This window comes from Cloeon dipterum, chromosome 4 (genome assembly GCF_949628265.1).
Source record: "Cloeon dipterum chromosome 4, ieCloDipt1.1, whole genome shotgun sequence".
Taxonomy (NCBI): Eukaryota; Metazoa; Arthropoda; class Insecta; order Ephemeroptera; family Baetidae; genus Cloeon; species Cloeon dipterum.
Window position 1 is genome coordinate 24,832,589 of NC_088789.1, and position 21,508 is coordinate 24,854,096.

At 40.8% G+C, this 21,508-nt stretch overlaps 1 protein-coding gene across 1 annotated transcript in view; it reads left to right on the top strand.

The window, feature by feature from the left end:
- Nucleotides 1-502: 502 nt before the first annotated feature.
- The window catches only part of LOC135944321 (KH domain-containing, RNA-binding, signal transduction-associated protein 2-like), a 146,046-nt gene continuing 125,040 nt past the window's right edge, over nt 503-21,508 (top strand). The window contains exon 1 of the mRNA XM_065491171.1: nt 503-816. Within this exon, the coding sequence (XP_065347243.1) occupies nt 615-816 (202 nt within the window). The 5' untranslated portion in view covers nt 503-614. The remainder of the gene's footprint in view (nt 817-21,508) is intronic.

Here is a 21,508-nt window from a genome sequence, read left to right on the forward strand (position 1 = left end):
TTTTTGCCGCATTATACATGGTTTTGACTGTTTCAAATGATTGCAAAGACGTTCAAAAAGGAAATTTGATGACGGATGGAAGCTTTAAAAAATACTTGATTATGTTAATTTTACAACAGTTGATATGGTTGATATCATATCATTTTTCAGATCTTCAGCAATCGGTTTTTTCCATGAATCTCCAATGGTTTGAATACACTTAAGTAATTATCAGATAACTGGCTCTTATTGAAAAAAAACGCATTAAATTTTAGATTTTTCGCTGAAAGGGGAATTGATTTTATCGCGGGAAAAGGATAATTATTATACTATCTCGATTTCATCCTTCTCAGAGAGATCGTCAAATCGGTACAGCCCGACCCATCTCTGCCGGGCGGATGGCACTACGGGCGTCGGTGCGTCGTTGTCGGAGTTATCGGCGACGCTGGTGGATGGCTCTGTTGGTGGCGGCGGCGCAGCTCACCGCGGAGCGACAGGTCAACGGCGGTGGCGGCGGCGGCGGCAGCGAGGCTGGCGAGCCAAGCCAGTGCAGGTACCGGCGGTGATCGGCGAACAGCCCCTGTGCGTGCAAAGGCCACATGCAGTGGCCCTGACCTGACGCACTCGACGCAAGCATGATGGTCAGCACCGGCCCTCCGGAAACCTTCAACAACAACACCGGCAGCAACGGCACCGCCGCCACGCACCTCCTCTGCTGCGCCGAGCCGGACAAGCCAGATCACAAGGCGGCCAGACAGGCGGCCGCCTCGCCGGCCGACGACGACCTGGCGGCCGCTGCCGACTGCGCACCCCCAGATGACAAGAAGAGCGACCATGGTGAGTACTTTTTAACCGGTGTCAATTCAGATTTTTCATTTAAATCACTGATATATGACAAAGGATGTGATTTATTTAAGGTTTTTCTAAGAGCAGTTTAAACCATGCTGAATATTTTTTTTAGATCTCTAGTTTTAAAAATTAAAGATTAAAAGACAAATCCAAAATTTAGCTTAATTTGAACCAGTTGCATACGTGAAACCGCAAAAGACCAATTGTTTTTCCAAAGTAAAATTAAGTATATCAGATAATAAAGTAAACTTAAGACTTTATTGCCTTGATATTTAATTATAATTATAGCATTGCCGCAATTATTCCCCAAAAGTTTCGTCACAAAACCAACTACCTCCAGTTCAAGGCAAAATTGGATACAAAACATACAGGGAAAACCTGGTAAAATTTGCTTTAAACTGGAAAATTTAAACAAATAAGCTGACGGGTGAATCAATTTTTAGGCTTTTAGGGTTTAAATTATACAAAAACAGATTGGTTTTTTGTTTCAATTTATAGGCTTACAAAACTTTGAAACTATAGAAATGTCAAAGAATGTTAGCGTAATTGAAAATTGATTTTAATTGTTCCTAAAAAATCAACCAGTCAGGTCCAATGACCATTATTTTTCTAAACAGTTGAATATTTCGGTTTTCAAAACAAGCTGTTAACCTAAAAATATTAATAAAAACGTTGATAGATTTAAAACATAAGATAAGTATGATGCAAGATATCAAAATTTAAAAAGCAATGCATTTTTAGTTATTTTTTTCGATTGTTCTCTTAACATTCCGTCGAAAACGTTATCCCTCCTATTCAAGTCAGTAATTGAAAGATAAACTAGAAAATCAATAAAAAGTACATACAATTTGAGAGTAAAACAAATGAAAAAGGGCAATATAGTTTCACTCTTCATTAAGAATTAAAATTTTAGGTCCTTTGACTTTTACGTGAAAGGTTTGAAACTTAAAAATACATACGACAGTTCAAGTGTTTTTAGATGACGTAGAAAATTCGAAGAAATATACACGCAGCGAAAACTAAGCAAAATCTAAAAAAAACTAACGTAAATGACCTACGATTGGTGAAATCAGAGAATAAAATATACGCTTTACGTTTTTGTACGGTAAACTCAATATTCCGGCCTGGAAATAAATAAATTGACAGAATATACCAATCCGAAATACGTATTTTCTCTATGCAAATGATTATTTTGGTTCGGAAACCAACTGTTTACTCCAAAGTTTACGTTCCATCTTTGCCCGTAAGGAAGATAAACAAAACTTTTGGCTGGAGCCACCACCAGCACCACCTTATTCCAGCAGAGTGTTTACCCGGCAGTGGGGCAGAATTTTCATAACAATCGAAACGACATTTTTCTTTCTCTCTTTTCCGTCGTCGAGCGGCGAATCTTTTATTTACGGCCGGCGCGATTTGCTCTGATTTTCCGAGGGGCAAACGAGGAAGAAATTCGCTTTCGTTTTCAATTTGCGTTCCAATTTCCGTCGCGAGCTGCAGCAAACCGCGCGGCCAATAAACCGAGCGTGCACTTCCTCTGCTGGCTGGGAGTAAATCGGTCTTAAATTAACTCGAATGGAAATAATAAAGGGCGAAATGAAGATGGCAGAGCGAGAGAGAGAGAGAGAGAAGGAGTAACATCGCGAGCTCGACAGCTGGCGGAGAGCAGGAGCGTTCCCAATATAATATTTCTAATCCAGTGCATCAACCTGTTAGCCACACGGCATAAAAGCCAAGCTGGAGAACCGCTCATACCGCACAAAGGGGCCTTTTCTATTAAACTGATAGCGCGGCGGCCGGTGTGACAATTTAATCTACACGGACCGAGTGAGCCGGAGGCCATTTTCGAGTGACCCGCATGGCTGTTGTCGGCCAGGGGCCAGGTATGCAACGCGCCCGGCCCCGATGCAGCACGGCGCAGTGTGCAGCAGCTGCTGCAGGGGCAAATTGGGATAATACACACGCCGGGCCGATCCGAGCCGACGACAGACACGGGGACTTACTACTGCGCTCCGCTGAAGCGATCGGGCCTAATCCTCTGTTGTGACACACGGTGAAATGGTCCGTGCGCCGCCAAAGCAGTCCAAATTGAAATTTCTGGGGTTGGGATTTTTAGACAGTTCAATGGGTTTTTTCTACGCGTGTGATTTTCATTTAAGCATCAAATAATGCAGTTTGAAGAGTTTGTTTCATATTTAAAACTGTCTAAATCTCCTTATAAATCAATTCTAAACTAAAAATTTGCTAAAATTCGATCACTTATTTTGGAAAGTAACTTTTTGTCTCGCAAAATCCTTTGTTTCGGATTATTGTTTTATATAATTAGGTTATTTTTTGCATTCTGAATGTAGGAAATTTTGCCGAAGCTAGAATATTGTAAACTGCGTACTTTCTTAAAACTATCGAAAAGAATTGTCGTTTAATAATCGGTTCCTAAAAACGAAAAACAATTTTATTAACCACACCAAATAATGCCCTCAGTTCAAAATCCCCGTGTTTTTGTTACACTTCATATAACAATAAATAATCGATTTCCACGTGTCGTGTTAACCGTTAGAAAAAAGGACTTTTTTATTAACATTTTTAAATTTTTGAAATGAAAACCACGTCCACTGAATTCTCAGTAAAAATCAACCACAGGAAGAGGGCGCGATTTGCCTGAATTTCGTAATGGGAGTGTGGTTTACCGGAAAATTAAAAAAAGAGAGGCACATGCTACAAAGCGCGGGGAAATCGTGAAATTTAACATGCGTTTACTGAGAATTTCAGCCAAAATCCCTGATTAAATATTGAAATTTCTGATTTTTCAAGATTAATTGATTAAGGCTCAGAAACTCTTGATTCGTGTTCTAAACTTAATTGCGGCTATAGAAAAACAACAGATAATCGTTTTTGAACATGGATAGTAATAAATTTAATAAAATATTTTGGTTTTCATTAGAATGTCGATGTTAGGAAACATTTAAATACTATTATATAGGTCTCATTCAGCTTCATAAAGTTGTCCAGAGAGACGGAGCTTATGGACTATAAGTTCCTCAAAGTATCTAAATCGACCCTTAGATCATCAAAGAAAGGAATGAAATTTAAATAGAACAAACAAATTAACCCCAGAACCGAGATTTTCTGATCAGGAAATAAACCTAAACCATCCAAATGGGGCCCAAAACCGTATAAAAAGGTTGTCTCTCTTGTAAAAAAGCCGTCTATAAGTCCCAACCCCGGCAATTTCCATCCAACTTCCCCGCCCTTGCCACGCGTCGGCAAAAATTGAATCAAAATAAAGATGAGCGGCTTTGTGCGTGTGCGTATATGTATGTTCACTCGTAAAAATGAGATGGGGCCTGTCGGGGACGAAATTGCGTTGCTCCTCTCTGTGAAATGAAGATTCGGAATTGCGAGCAGACCGAAACACGACAGCCACGCGAAAGGGATTTATGCCGCTTCACTCGCTCCGCTCGTGTGCATATTTCTCAGACTGCGTAATTATATCTTTGTGTGAATAAATAATGCACGTTCGCAATTTTCTGATGCATTAGTAGTTTTCTCTCAGTCGCTGAGTACGTGGCATAATTGATATCGAGCCTGTAATACATTTTCTCATCAGCAGAGCACTAAAGCTTCTCGTCTCCATTAAGACTCTCATCCTGCACAGCCTCAATGGCTGCAATATTATTTCCCCGGGCTTGCGAACGTGTTTTCTTTTTGGAATACAATAAAGAGAGGTTGAAGATAAAAGTAACAACGGGTATTGGATCAGGCCATTTTTCTTTTCAAACTAGAAAAGTCCATTAAAATTGAGATATACATTGAGCGACTATTGACTGAAAAAATTGATTGATAGAAAAAATAGCAAAACAAAAAACTATGAGGATAATATATGTTTAAATCTATAAATCAGAAAATTCTGATAAATTAAGGCAAATTTGGTTAGCAAAAGGTTAAGAAGATAATTAATAAATTGGATACAAAACACGAAAAATTTGCTTGTTAAAATCTTAAATTTCCGCTCAAGCTTTCAATATTTTCCCTTTGGACACAATTAAGACCTTTAAAATGAAAGTAGCTCAGACCCTCCATTTAGTTTTTGCTCCCGCAAGGGTTCGAGAAGTTAAAAACTCATGATTTTTATGAAGTCTTGCTTGAACGTCCAGAAAAAATGAATTAAGAGCTCGAATTTTGTTTAAATGAATTTTTAACAGTACCAACAATCTGAGAGAATAGCCCTTTAAATCTCTGACAACTATGTAGTTTGTCCCAAAATTCTTTCTCAAAGTAATTTCATCCAGCTGTGTGATCTACATGTACCGAATTTTTAAATCAAAAATTGAAGCACAAAATCAATATTTATCAATGACCATCAAGCATTTCCATTTTGAGCTTAATTAATTCATAAATATTGCAAACCATACACGGTGGAAATTGACTCGCCAATATTAATGCTCGCGCGCAGATGCATAAATGTTTATTATTAAGTCAATCAAGCAATTTGTGCGTTTTGGCACGGAGCTCCGGAGAATTTTTTAGCATTTACTCAGGCAGTGCGCGTGATTAATTGCAAAAATACGACGTGACCGGTTTTTCGAATTCGCTTTTGCTCCAGAGAGTTTTGATTAATGAAATCGCAAAGAAATGCCTTGAATAGCGATGGGGGGCAAAAAGTAGTGCAACATTCAAGCTTCATTACCTCCCTCGCGTCGAGCCGCGGGGCAAAAACCTAATTAAGAAATTTCCAAAAATGCGTGCTCGTCGCCGCCGCACTTAATTAATCATGCGCTGATAGCAGCACCAAGAAAAGCAAGTAGTAAGAAAAAAAATCGCTGAGCATGTCGAATTTCCAGAGACACGACGGTGGCGTCGCCGGGCAAGCGGCAAAAAGCGGAATCGGCGTGATTTATGGTTTCGGTGCGGCGTGTCGGCGTAATTATTGCTGTCGGTGCAGCCGTAAACAATAACACACGCGGTGCTTTTTATTGCCAAACTTTGCTCATTTTTCACAGGCAACGGCGAATGTCAGGTGGGCACAGCACCTGGATGCAAATCCAAACTTGGAGCTCGTCCAAGCGTGTGGATTTTGCCGACTCCGTGTCTTTTCGGCTCGGCCGGCGAATCCAACCGTCCGTACCTATACACTCTGCTGCTTTTTGCCCCGGGACCAGCAGCCATTCCAGCGCAAACGTACGCATTTTCCAAGCACGGCTGGAGACAAATGACGCCACTTTTTCCTCACGCAGCAGCCGCCTCGTCTCTTCCACTTTGCCGCTGGAAATTGGACGTATAAAGACGCATTTTGGCCGCCTCCACTATGCTCGACGTGAAATATATGAATTAGCCTGATTTTTTTGGTCCACGCGTCCAGCGGAAAATAATTGCTTCGTTCCGGACAGCTGCGAAAATAAAGTCCGAGATACACACACACACACACACACATATGAAGCTGCTAGTTGCGAAAGACATTCTGCACACAAAAAAGCCATTCCTTTCAAACTACGAATGACACAAACTGATGGCCGAACTTTTTATATTATCGGAATTCTTCTAGACTCTCTCAAGTTCAAATGAACAAGATTGCGAAATTTTGTAGCTTTCAAAAGTAATACGACTGTATTGGAATTGAAAATATTTATGCAGGTTGAGCCATTCCAGCCTGTTTAGAAGAAAAACTATTGTACATTTTTTAGCTTTCCATTTTAGAGAGTGTATGATTTTCTTCATGAACTAAAATTTTAACAGAAAATCGTCAAATAATAAATGAGGCAAAAATATAATCATTAATGTGCAAAATTAATGAAATCCGAGATTTCTGTAATTTTTCAAATCTCCATTCAATTTTATTGTTTCCATCAATTCATTTTTATACGATCTCTAAACATTTACGACCAAAGTCAAAAATAGTGTGCAATTCAAGTTTAAAATATAATATACATTGATTTTTCTTGCACGTAATTTGTAAATTCTTAAATTGTTAATATAATCGATTGTAGAAAATCAAAATGATAATAATAATAATTGTTAAAATTAATAAAATACTGTCATATTTTGTTAAAGATTTAAAAATAAATTAAATTATTTAAAATAATTGCAATAAAACTGTTTTTTCCAGAGCAATTATTTAATAACAGATTACAAATTATTTTAGGTAACAATATTTACAACAAGATTTGACGAAAATTGCAATCGTAAAATCGTAGAATATATAGTTTTAATTTGTATTTCATTTTCAGAAAATTGAAAATTTCTATTTCCAAGCAGAAAATGAAGCTCCAGAGTAAGAGCAACAACCTAGATGTTGAAATCTTAAGACACGACGCTAAAAACTTTTATGGTTTGTGTGCAGTGACTGTTGCTGGGGAGCGTTGTTTTATTTTAAGACATTTATTGTGTCTGCGCAGGAAATAAAATAAATAATATTGCACAGCTAGTAGCTAAAGATTTATTGCACCAAGAGCGTAATTACGGAGTGAGAGAAACGCGAAAATATTGCTCTGCACTCATCGGCTCGAAATAGAAAATGCACTAGCCACCGTCGTTTAATGAATGGACCAAAATAAACAGTCAGCCTGCACGCACTAGCATTCGCTCAACTCACGTCGCCATGTGGTACATAAATAACTCGTAAACATCCGAAGCGGACGCAAATTAGTATTCAAAAGCACAAAAGCGGCCGGCCGTCTAAATTTAATAAGTTGCTTTAACCCTGTAATAAAAAGAGGCGCGCTAGGTGCTTTTGAAAAGCCGCGGATTCTCAAAGTGAAAGCAGGTGGTGCGTGAACCTTTTCGCCTCGACTTTCGCTGTCAGCCAGCCGGGGGGACGGCCAGCGCGCGTCACTTCATTTCGCAGATAAATCTTGACGCGCGGCGATACTTGATACTCGCTTGGCACGTTCGCCACTGTGAAATTGAAAATTTGCTGCGAGTCGCCTGCTCGCCCGCCCAGACCGGCCCAGCTGTCTCTCTTTCTTTCCAACGCGAGTCAGTCAGACGCTATCAGGTTTCGCTTTTGCTCTCTCTCTGTCTCCTCTATCGCACTCACTTTTCCTTCTCGCACTCCTTTCGAGAGAGAGAGAGAGAGAGAGAGAGAGAGAGAGAGAGAGAGAGAGAGAGAGAGAGAGAGAGAAAGACTTCCTCAAGGGCACTTTCGCGGCCCACGGGAATGCGACTGATTTTGACATCAGTTGGGAAATGAATCGGTTTCCCAGATAAAGAGCCAGATCCAAGACTTTTGCCACTGCGAAAATAAATAAAGAGAACGTCTTGCTTTGTAATGCTCATTGTAGGTAACATCGTTTATCTTAAGGTGGATTTTTTCTGGGCTTTTTAGAAGGCAAGTAATTTAGCAAATATATGCTCACGAATTTTGAGACGGAAATTGACTAGAACTGGTTATAAATGTCAAAACCGACAAATTGAAGGCAAAAAACAACTAATTTGCTAAATTTCGGACAAAGAACGACGGTTTTCTTTGAAATTTTGATATTTATCTCAAGCTCTGTCAAGATTCTTGCTATAGAATAAATTTGGAAAGTTTAGATAATCTCAATTGTTGGTCCAAAGTATTATTTATCATAATTATAATCGAAGTATTTTTATTCAGATCCGCTGGGCTGGGTTTTTCTCGGATTTTCATTGCTCACGGCATCGGCATTACAGTTGAATTTTTTCTATGTTATATGTACAAAATTGGATCAGCAGGGAATTGATAAACAAAAAATTGAAAAAGCACAATTATTTTAAAAGTGATCAATGGAACTTTGGGAAGTGATTAAAATTATTATATAAGTAAAGGCTTGCATAAAATGCTCATTCGGCCGAATGGTTTGTTTGAAAGATTTAAAATTCGCAAGCAATCAGCATTTGCAAATTTCAATTTTTTCGGGAACATCTTGGAATTTCTAAAGCTACAGGGTTTGCATTGAGCCCACCATTTTTCCAGTCGATTTCATCTTTGGGCTTTTTCTACTGAGTAACCTTCAACGCTTTTGCAAGAGAAAATCGTTTTAGAGCCTCGATTTGGGATTATATTGATATATCCATAATTTTTATTTAATTTTAACTATCAAATTTCTAGAATTAAGTACTTTTGAACCAAGATTCAAATTTTTAGAAGGTTTTTAAGACCAAAATATTCAGTTTTTACGTATTTTTCAAGCTAAATAAAATTCGTTCTCAGAATTGATAATGTGTATTTATGATTAGATTTGTTTGGTTAGCACGTATACTGTTTTTCCCAATTTAGCCCTTATATTGGTGTAAATGTGATTGCCGCTACTACATTCAAGCAGATAATGAATATATTGGACCACATCTCATTTGCCAAACAAATCATTTCCCCGGTACATTGTTGTGCCAACATTTTACTCTCGGAACGACAAAAACGCGCCCCCAAATGTTTGCAAACTCAAGCGAGTGTTTGCGTTCCAATTTTTTGTGTTCGCGCTAATACCGAAACACTCATTTGTGCGTGTGTGTGTGTGTGTGTGTATTTACGATTCACCCATGTCGACGCAATTTATTGCTTCACAAAGGACGCACAGAGCAGAGGAGAGACAAAAAATAACGCGAAAACGAAATTAATCAACAACGAATCCTGCTGCTCGCAAGCGCGGAATAATAACGCATTTAATCGGCGAATTTACGATTGTTTGTCGGCGGGCCCGGCATAAATAATTTGTGCCCGCGATACTACATATTGTCGGTGGTGTTCTCTTTAGCCTCTCGTGCGCGGGATCGATACTCTCTCTCGCGCGCGCGGGGCAAAACACACAGGGGACGTGTCTTTTGTCCGAATGCCATTTCTCTGAAACTATAACATAGATTTTCAATTTGTTCGAAATGGAATTTGCATCATTTGAAGTCTAGAAATGCTTTTGTAAGTTCCTATTATACAGATGCTTATTGATGCGGTCAAAGAAAAATGGCAAATATTACTTTGACAATTTGCTTGACGCTTGCCTCAACGCATTTTCAGTATGTAACAATAATTTTAGGTTCTATGAAGCTTAAAGGACACGTACGTTGAAAAATATGTATTATTTTATTTCACATGGCGGAGCTTAAAAAGTCTGAAAATCAGATTAGCAATGGAATTTTCGGGATCGGCTAATCGCTGGTCAAGGAAAGTAGCCCCCTATTGTGACGTAATTACTGTTCTGTGATTGTTAACCTACTTGTTGAATTTTCCTTTGTACTCCAAGCTATTTGAACCATGTGAAGCGCAATAAACATAAATTAGGGCAACAGAAGTGGCGTCTCCTGATCCTGAACACGATCTTTGCCCATCATTTATTTGACTTCTCCTGCGGCGGCCGATTCCAAAAAATCCAACTCTAGCTGAATTCTCAGATTTTTTAGTTTCTTAATATTTATCGAATTATATTCTTTAAAATCGAAGCAAAATAAAGTTAAAAGCAGTATTTTTATACAAAATCACACTGGGCCAGATTCGTGCGATGCGCAGATCCGGTGGAGTATGGCGCGAACAAACGGTCACGTGAAAAAGCGCGAAAAGAACCAAATTTTCGTCAATATTGTGACATAATTTGCATTACTTGTGCTAATTGTGTCTTTTAGACCGTAAAAATAAACTCTTGACACTCGTACCGCAATCCAAAGAGAGCTTTTTGTTTCCCACATTCAGACGCCATCTTGGATCTGTGCAGTGCGAACCAATTTTATCGCACATCTGGACCCCGCTGCAAAATCATCTAATTCAGGACAAAACTAGGTGACCCGAGACACGGGCAGATTCAACAGCATGGGCCGGGGGATTGATTCAGTGTTGGGTAAACAAGAGGAAAGGACGCCGCACCGTCTGCCAGATTGCACATCCACACCAGCACACACACACACACACAGCTCACCTCTTCCTCTTTTGCATCATTTCGCAGAGAGAAGCAGTAGCAGCAGCAACAACTGCTGCTGCTGCTGTTTAAACTTTGTGTGCGGGGTCAGCAGCAGCAGCATCAGCGGTGGCAATTTAGAATACATTAGCATGCCACAGAGAATGTTACTTCGCCTGCTCGCGACTGTTAAAAGGCTTTTTATTAGACTCTTTCGATGCTGCCTGCAAAAGTTTTGTTCTCGAGTCAGCTATTAGCATCGTGCGGACACGTTTCTTTGACGCGCCGCCCGCCCGTTCGCCCGCCCGCTCACTTGGCATGCAATTAGGCCAAATGAGCAGCAAAGCCCAGTTCGACCTCCCGGCCAATTAGATTACGCAATTAGCAGCCTGGCTTTTGTTTAACTTCTGAGGTTGGAATAAGTTTTCAGTCCTACGAGGAGTGCATTGTGCTTTAGAAATATAACAACGTAGTGCATGAGGAGTACTTGCAGCACGCACTCCGCGGAATTGAGGACTTGCAAGAGAACATATAATGCTTTCCATCCTTTAAAAACGGTGTGTTTTATGTTTGCTCCAGAAAATCTCTATGGAGAACGTACTTCACGTGCAAAGTATTAAAAGAGCGAGCATTTTAGCCAGCCATCTTGTTAATTCGCTGAGCAATTTTTGATAAAAGTGTAGGAGTGTTTTTAATGAGGCCAACGAACGCCCTAAAGGCGTAGTTTAAAACTCAAAGTGCAAGTATTTAACTAGGAAAATGATTAGAATGCTGGATTTTAGTTTTAAATCAAAATGGTTCTGCAGGGCAACTTTGCGTCATATACTTTAACTTCTAAAACTATCAATTTTGGGATGATTTCAATAAGATCCAGATGTAATTATTTTTCCCACCGACCAAGCGATTCAGCCGTTCTAGAAACTTTAAGAAAAAACTCCAACAAAAGCACAACACAACAAGAGTAAATTTAAATCTGCAGTATAAATTTTGGAGAAAGTTGGCCAAGTTTAAATTTAGAACTGTATAGCAAGGTTCAATTTTGATAAATGCACACATTGTTAAAACTAAACATTCCAAAAGTTTTTGAAGAAAGTCTGAACTTTAGCATTCCAAAAATTCATGAGAATAAAAGCTAAGAATATATTTGGCATAGTCAATCTCTCACTGCCTGCGTAATGCTTGAGCTTGGCGGTGTGTTTGCCTGACAGATTACTTCCGATTCGTCAAACGGAAGGTTGCATGCTAATAGGGAGGACCCAGCAGCACTTGGAATTCCCAGACTCGCATTCAAATACGCCTCGATCCTTTTTACGAGCCAAACTAATCCCTTTATTGCGTGCGATAAAAAGGAGTGAGAGAGAGGGCCCGTCTGCGCGTAATCGTCGCCGGGATCTGTCAATTGCATGCAACAATTGTTCAAAAGGGACTTTACTTAATTAACTGCTTCTAAACCCCGAAGCGAGGAGTTTTTTTATATTTTTTTCGTGCTCGATTGTCGTTTTGCAAGGGAAGAAATTATTATGAATATTCCCTGCGGAGAGTCTGGCACGCACGCACCGCATACAGAAAGCCAATATTGAATTCGACCCGTCGTTTTTTTTTTTTGTCACAAAAGCAATTGTCGGAAAATCTGCGCGTGGAAACAGTATCCAATAATGGGCTCCCATAATTTGACGTTTCAGGTCCATTTGCCTGTCGCGTGCTCGACCCTCAAAATACACACATTTTGGCTGCGAGCTAGGGGACTCTGTGTATTTGTATATATACATAATATCGAGGGTTGGGAATTTGAGACGGAATTTACAAAGAAGACTATTTTTATGTGGTTCTGAGCCGCATTTAGGAGAATATTTGGAGGTTTGGGAGAGCCAATTTAGATTGTTATTTTCATTTTCCCAGCATTTCTTGGCCAATACCATTACATTTTCGAGAGGTAGCTATGTAATGTACCTGGTTTTAGCCTCTGGAAAAACTTTTAAGGTCAAATTCTCGGATTTTTCACTGATGAATTGCCATAATTCCTTAAAGACCGTCTTTGACGAAGTTTCTGAGCACACCAATCGATTCTTGAGGGTCGAATTAGGTAAAGTGGATATTTTGTCCGTCCAAAAGGTGTAGCACGACGTGCGTAGCACAAGTAGAAGATTTTTCCCGCCAAAAAAATATGAACCTATATTATGCGAGAACTGCGCATGCGTCAGAACTGGTTTGAGAGAGACCACCTGTACGAATGACTACTTTGTCAGATCCAGCCAGCTCTTACGCATGCGCACTTCTCCCATTCATATATTGTTTTGGCGGGAAAAAAGTTCTACTTGTGCTACGCACGTTGCGATGGACTTTATGGTCGGAAAAATATCCATGTTACCTAATTGGACCCTCAAAAATTGATTAGTGTGCTCAGAAACGGTCTTTAATATTAATCTTAAATTCAAACCATTTTGAGCATTGTATTCGTATTTTTCAGTGATTTAGACGATTTTTGGTCTGAAAATTGCTTGGTTTGTGCTCAATTTAAACAATAGTCTCACATTAAATTAGTTAGTCGTCTTAAATTCCCAACCCTGATAATATATATGTACAGTTGGAGCCAAAACTGCGATGTGAGTGAGTGAGCGGCTGCGATTCTTACCGCATCACTCGGGAGAAAGGCTGCTTTTTATTGATCCCCTCTTTTCAGCACGCCACCTTCTTGAAAGCGGCTGCGAGTAAAATATTATCGCATCCCTCTCCAACTAATTGCCTCACCTGTTGTCGGCGCGGTCCAATATCCCTCGGGAGCCGCAGGAAATATGATACCCAATTATTTGGCAAGTTTTGCGAGCAGCCGCAGCGCAGGATCTATTGTTTTCCCAGTCCATTTCCTTTGTTTACAACATATCTCAGACGCTGCGAAGACAGATTTCTTATTTACGACGCACTTGTTGTCGGTGCCACCTCGCTTGACCGGAGGTAGTGATATAGCGAGACGCTGTGTAAACTTTGCTTTTAGCGCCGGTGAGACGACGCGCGCGTTTCTTTTCAAATTAATGCGCCGTGCACCGAAAGTATAAAATCCGGCTGGGCCAACTTTCTTCCACGTACCAAGCCAAATTTTCATCTGCTAAATGTTTCATACACGGGCAATTTTGCCGGTCTCTCGTGGGACGCTTCGCAGGCCGGTGTACATTCTTTTCCCTTGGCTGCTCTCCCTCCCCGTGCCTGGAAATCTGGGCACGATTTCTCACCGGTGCACAACATTTGTTTCGCCGGCAGTTTGCTCTGCTGTTGTCCCCAGCAAAAACTAACAAAAGCAGGGAAAGGGAACACGCTGAGTACGAACAAACATCAATCCCAACAGCAGCCGCTCAAACTCTCAACAAAAACGGGCGATCCGCATCGGCAAAGTTTTAAAGGCAAATTCTTGTCCAACCTCTCAGCATGGGTTAGGAACTTAAGATGCTTCCGTTGGTTTCAAAGCGTCCAATTCACTCAGAAGCGCCAAATGAGCGCGATTCACGCAATTTTCGTACATTTTGAACGTCTGATAATGAGATTAAAACCATCTAAATCACTTCTCAAGTTGATTAAAAATTAAATAAGGGCCAAATGTCAAAATATTTCCACAAAACAGATGGTTTAGCCAAGTTCTTCCTAGAAAATGTTTAATAACTTGTTGGACAGAAAAGCATTTAATTTTAAGTGTTTCAAGCATTAATATTTTTTATCTATCGAGCTATGAAGCGAGTTGCAGACTTCCATAGATTGGCCAAGAAAATTTCCCAATCATGATGAATTTTTTGTTGAATAATAATCAAAATTAGCCAGTAAGAAACCATCTTTAATTTACTATGAAGCTCTTAATTTACAGATAAAAACCACGTAAAAGGATTCGAGTCAACTATAAAATGTGGCATTAATGGTAAAAGAACACCTGTCAAAATGGAGTGTCTAGGATTCCCAACCCAATTCCTAGATTGCTCTTGGAAACAGAAAGACACAAAAGATACGCTCGGCTGCTCGATTACTCCGGATCTAAACGCTGATTCAGATGAGCAATAAAGCCAGGGTCGTCCGTTTCCTATTGTCAGGAGCAGGTAGCGGTGCAAGAGACACTCTTTTGTGTGCACATTTATACACACACACACACACGTGCAATCGCGCGCGCTCACACAGAGGGAAAGAGAGAGAGATAGATAGAGTTGCTGCGGCTGCAAAGTGGATGAGAGCAGAGAGAGCTATAGCTGGGCTCTCGTATTCTTCACCGCCTCTTCACCAGGGGGTCCACACGCCCTCTTCAGCACTCTCACTCGCGCAGCAATTAGATTTCATCGGATTGAGGACTATGAATAAGTTAGCAATTTCACGGCTGGATGTAAATCACGTCAGCCGAAATTCCTGTGTGTCAGCTGCTTATTAAGTTTCGCGTCCTCGGCGCACTACACACATACACACATTCGCTGCTCGTCATGCATTCATTCAATTAAACCACACACAATGTCAAGACTAACAAGCAAGCAAGCTAAGCAGCGCAGTGAGTGAGTTCGTAATTAGATTTCCGAATCTGATGGTGCGTGGGAGAACAGGCGTTTGCGGTCGCCCCGTTGGCGCCAGGTGTCACGAACAACCACCAGAAAAACTTTTACCTGCGTCGGCTTGAGACAGTTTCATTCCGTGGACGAAAGTTGACTTGACGACCTCTGCCTGAGTGCTCCAGATAATTGTCTTTTAGTTGAGTTTTCGCCATGGCGCCACATCCCGCATTCGCTGCTATCAAACCACACTGACTTGGAAAATTCTTATTGTGGTTTTCTCTCTGGCCTTTCTGGCAAAAGGGTGGAAGCATAACGCAAAAGACTGCAGTGTTATTTTTCTGGAGAATGCTGAGGTTGAAAAATAGTTTTTAATTAAGTTTTCTCCGGTCGGAAAATCTGAAACTTGTTGTCATTTCACGGTAATGTATAAATTAGTTATTTCTTTCTCATTTTTAAATTCATAAAACCATTTCTGAAATTCAGATTACCGATAATGAGCATTAAATCATGAGGTTTTTTCTAATTATTGATTTTTCCACTTTGCACCAGTCAGAAGGACATAAATGACGTTAGTTTTTCATAACAAAACTGTTTATTAAATAAATTGAAGTACGAATGAATGAAATCTTTATTAGACCCCAAAGGTGCACAACAGCTACAATTGAAATAATTCTTACCTTTCAGTAATTTTACTGAAAATGAATTGTCACCTGGATCAGTCTTTACCTTTTCTAATTTAATTTAAACCCAATTTTCAACCACTTAACTAAAATTTAAAGCTTTCAATTTTTCTAGTTTTGGTGGCTTTCCTGGAAAACTTAAATTTTTACTTTTGAAAAAATGTGACTTCTCTTGCTATTTTTACCTGGAAAACCTGACCACAGAAATTGCAAACCTTGGTTATGAAAATCAGTCTATAAAATGTTGAAAATTAAATAAATACAATGGTAAAATAAACAATAAAAATGGAATAAATTAGTTGAGTAGGAAATTTCAATATAATAATGCAGAAAAATTAACAGCTTTAGCTTTTACACCAAAAATTTTGCATTTATTTCAAACGAAAAAGGGACAAAATAATTTTATATTTGATAGCTGCATTTCTGCCTAATTTGAGGCTTGCTCAATAAGGCCTCTTATTCAAAATTCAAAGCTTTAATACAGCTGAATTAAATTGTGATAAAAAGAAAGCAATTCAATCAATCTCTTTGATGCAATTTATTTGATATATTTTAACGGTGGGCTGTTTTTAAATTAGAATCAGGTATTTCCGTGCAAGGAGAGGCAAAATGTAATTTTCCAATGATAATAACTACATCTCGCGAGAACAAATGTTGACCTGCAATCCACTTCATAACGGTCTAATTGGAAATTTCAATTAAGATTCCATTCGTGCGAGACTTTATTGGCTTCCATTCGAAGAAGTGATTGATTACGAAGAATGAGACCAGCAGCGGAGTCTCTCTCTCTCTCTCTGTCTCGTCCTTTCAAGTGTCGATTGATCGTATCGACCGGGGGCTGCTTTTAATTACGGAAAAGCGAGTGTGCGCTCGTCGCTGATAAAGCCGTCGTCTCCTCCGTGGGAGGAAGCAGGCGATTAGTTATTCAATTTGGAAGATTGCTCGTTGCAGCAGCAGCAGCAGTAACACAAGCGCCAGCTGAGGCTGCTGAATCAAGAAGGATGCAGGCAATTTGCTCTCGCGCTCCGTATGTGTGTGTGTACATGTAATCGCGAATATTGGCGTGATCTGCAGCGGTGTCGGATCACGAGAGTACTCCCTAGACGTGAATTAGCCCCATCCATTTGACAAAACACCTGCCACTTTGGCGCAGCCTGGCTCATTACGCAAATCGGCGCTCGCAGGGGGCTTTACTTTCTTGCGAGCGCGCGCGAGAGAGAGTGACGTCACGCACACGGGGCTGTGAATATTCATGCCGGCTAATTAGCTGATTGATAAAGTTGCACGCAGGTGCCTTGCCTTTTTCGAGCAAATTGGAAACTCATGGCTCTATCGGATCATTTAATTAAGGACACTTTCTTTTAAAGATCCTAAAGATATTTTTCCCTATACTGCAGAAAATCATAGCAGGACCTATGTTGATGAAATTGTAAAGAAAATCAGAGACGGCAACATAGTTGGTTTAATTGGGCTGGAACTCGCCACTTACTGGTTTGTGCACCTTTCCAGTGGCTTTTAAGAGACAAATGTGTGGCGTTTCAATTGAAGAAGGCGAAAAGATGGCCAATTTGGGCCAAAGTTCCTCTGCAGCCACTCGGGCGCCATGTTATCCACTTGAAGCTGTTATTGGGACCCGGTAATGAGCTGAGCAGTGGTAAAAAAAAAATACTGAGGAGAAATTTAGGTTAAAAATCTGGATTTTCCCCACTCATAAACGGTCATTACAAAAATTTCAAGACAAAAAAGCAAAGTTTTTTAAATTTATTTTTGTTACAAAGATTTCAGAAAACTGCATTATTTATTTTTATAGTGAGCCAAACCAGAAATATTCCATAAGAATACATTTTGGTTCAATTTCGGAATAAAATTTTAGCTATCCAAAGAGGCTACTCAAAATATAAATCAATTCGTAAAAATTACAGTATACGAGAACGTTTCAAATTGACAAAAAATTCATCAAACACAGCTTCTGATCAGGTGATCATTTTTCTTTGATGATTTAAAGGAGACATGTTGTATGTTTTTTCTACTGCTGAGGTCTTTTGAAGTCGCAGAGACACCATTAACGCATTTTGGCGCGTGCGTGCGTGTCCCGGCAGCCTGGCCAAAAGTTTGAGTCCCAAGTTTTCGCGGGCGAGAGCGAGAGAGTGAGTGAGAGAGTGTGCCCGGCCGCTATCAGCGCAGAGTCGCGGAAAGTACACCACTTGGGCCAACTCTCAAGCTTAAAAGCATCTCTCGCCGGTTACATCGGTGCATACAAAGTATCGATTCGCGGCCGGGCCCATTATCTCGAGTAGACAATGGTCAGCAGCAGCAGCAGTTGAAAACGCGGTGGTGCTCTCAAGATGCAGCTGAGCTGGAAATAAATCTGCCGCACTCATAACTCAAACAACTCTCTCGCACTGGGCTGTGAAATTTGTTAATGGCACCTGCAGCGCCTCTCTAAATAATCATGCCGCAAGAGGTCGGTCCGCCGTCCGGCTCGGCTCGGCTCGGCTAGGGTCTTGATCAAAAACTTATTACCGCCGCAGATGCTACGTCCTGCCGGATTACAACCTTATTAAAACTTGCTGACCCGAGATTCGCACGAGGGGCTGCTGCCAACTGTGGATTTATGCTTGTGTTTGAGCGGTCGAGCCAGCCAGCTATGTTTTTTTTTCTTCCGGGTCCTTTCGGTAAATCATCGGCGCAAATGGCACGGAACGCGCGGCCGTGGTTAGCTTGCTGAGCACACACTTTGCTTTAACTTGCGCCACCGCGCGCGTACACCGCTCTAATTTCGGGCAAAGTTAAACACTCTTTTGGAATATGTGATAACGGCTGGCTGGCTTGCTGGCTCCCTTTGAATAACGCAGGCGGCAAGTTTTTAACTTTCCGTTCGCGCCTCAACTTTGAGGAACTGATATTGTCTAATGCGCTCTAGCCAAGTTTGAAATGTGAATGGAACTTCTTGCAAAGTGGAAAAGGAGTTTGTGGAACGAGCAGCGCAGCTCCCGACGCGACCACTATAATTACTCTTGTTCACGCGTCGAGTCTCGAGTCGGCCAATATCATCCTTCAGGCTACGCACAAGAGTGTCGCATATTGTTAAAAGTTTTCAATAAACCGTTAAAGAGGGTATTATGGACTTTTACTATATGCGTCTAGAAGAGAAAAAATTAACGAGTTTTTAAGGCTTTGAGTCACGAATCATCACAATCTGCGTTATTTGGAGACCAAAATTCAAATTTTAATCTTTTTAGGGAGTGAATCTATCTATGGGACCAGAATAAGAGAGTTTGTTTGAGGAACTTTCAAATTAATGTTGTGCGAGTTCATTAGGATGATGGAACCCTTTAATCTGCACACACGCGAGCTCATCCTTCTGCCGGCAGAGTCACAAAAGCCAAAAACCAAACACACACAAAGCGAAATGTTATCTTTCTTGGCCGGCAAACCAATTTCATGCCGAATTCGCTGCCGCAGCATGCGGCATAACAACGAACGAACGCGGCCCGAAATCATCCATCAGCCGCACAGCCTTTGAAGTCGCGTTTCCGCCGCAAGAGCACGCACTGGCAGACAGTCTGTCGTCAGGCGGCTGGGTGGCGGGCGCACGCCGAGAGCGCTGCTGCAAATCCCTGCATGAGCGTTAACAAACCGCAGCTGGAAATTAGATCACGGCAAGCAGGCAGGCAGGCAGGCAGGGCTCGTGCCAATCCCGCACGCGTCTTGTTTTCCTTTAATCTAAATATTTATTTTGACAAGAGCACAGTGTAATCTCGAGGGTTGAGCGAAGTCGTTTCGTGGATCAAACCATCAAACCACTAGGGTGGAACAATGGCATTGAGGCTATTAATTTTTGACGGCTTTTTAGATGGCAACAATTGAAAATTATTAGAATTGTTTGCTACAAGTAAAAGTTCAAATTTTCTCCCAAAATTTACAGCGCTTTTTGGCCATATTTTTGTGGCATATTTCGATTCCTCATCTCGTCGGTGTAAAAAACTTTTTAGGGAAAACTTTTAGTTAGTTTGTAAACACTCGAGGTTGTTTGAATTCATCTCCTGGTTGCTTTCAAACTTCCTTCTATTTAATATGTATTTATTTCCTACAACACGCACAAGAAATATGCCGTTCAATAGATTGAAAAATGTTTCTACTGTTAAAAAAGTCCGTTTAATAGATTTCTGACTGATTTGAAATATTTAGATAGTTTTTAGTCTAGTTCAAATTGCTTTAAATGATTCGCGTTGACGACTGGAAGCGTTCGTTGTAAAACAAAAATATTAGATCGTATTAAATTTCCCGCCCTTGGGAGTGAGCTAGCAGCATTGAAATTTTAATCAAGCCCGAGTGCCTAGCTGCCAGTCGCCGGCCGCCGACCCTTTTTCTTTAATTTTATTAAGATCTCGTAGATAATCGGGCCTCTAGTGCTTTGCCGGTCGCCTGCTTGCTCGCTCGCACACGGCACTGGCATTGCATAGGGTTGTTTAATTAAGCCTGAGTTATGTCTGAGCGGGTGTCTCGGGCAGTGTCAGCATCCGCCCCTGCCGCGTGCATATCGCTCATGGAAATTTCCTGCCCTAATTGGATTCGCTCGCTCGCTCGTCCGCCCGCCTTGCTCGTTCGCTCGCTCGCCGGCGAACAACAACACGCGAGATTTAGGAAGCAAAGGTGTCGCTCGGTCCCTCGGAATACAAAACTTATCAACATCATCAGCAATGTAAACAGGACGTGCTGCCGCAGGAAATTCGAGCAGCCGCCTTCCGCGCGTCGCAGCAGTCTGATTATTAGGTTTGAAATTCCATTCTTCTCGGCCAGCCCCGGCACCTCGCTCGTTATTTCGGCGTGCGAATTTACGAGCTTCGGTCCCTGCCTCTGGCACTCTGCTTGCCGTTTTTTATCGATTTCGCCGGATAATGAAGCGTGAAAGTAATTTATGCCGGCTGTTAATGGCCTGGTAAACACGGCCGAATCAACAGCTCGCACCAAATGACCGCATAAAAGCAAAGTATAAAATCGTGGCGCAGCTGATTTAAGTTTAGAGCCGTGTATTTACTGAGGCGCAATTGTTCGATATAACGCTGCTCGTTAATGCGTTTAATGTGCAAGAGAGGTGCTGAGAGTGGTATCACTTATCTAATTAAATGAGGAGAACTGCACTTTCGCACGCAAATGGAAGAGGGAATCTTTATTTGCATTGACTTTGCTGAGCGTGCGAAACTTTGTAAACGAGGCGAGATTATCAACGTTGTTATTACCAGGCTGGTGTTTTCTATGTAATTAGTTGGATTCAATTAATTTTAAATGACAATGAGGGGGATGATTAGAAAATTAAAAGAACAAAACAGAATTTGAAATTAAAATGAACTATTGGTACAGTAACTGGCGTGTTTTCAAAATTTTGTTTGTATTGAATTGTTTTTTATTTACAAAATACTTACTAAAATTTTGTTCTGAACGGGTTTTTACTCCATGCATCCCCACATCCAGCGGGGTCCAGGTGTGCGATAAAATTGGTTCCCACTGCGCAGATCCAAGATGGCGTGTGAATGTGGGAAGCAAAAAGCTCTCTTTGGATTCCGGTACGAGTGTCAAGAGTTTGTTTTTACGATCCAAAAGACACAATTAGGACAATAAATGCAAATTATGTCAGAGTATTGACGAA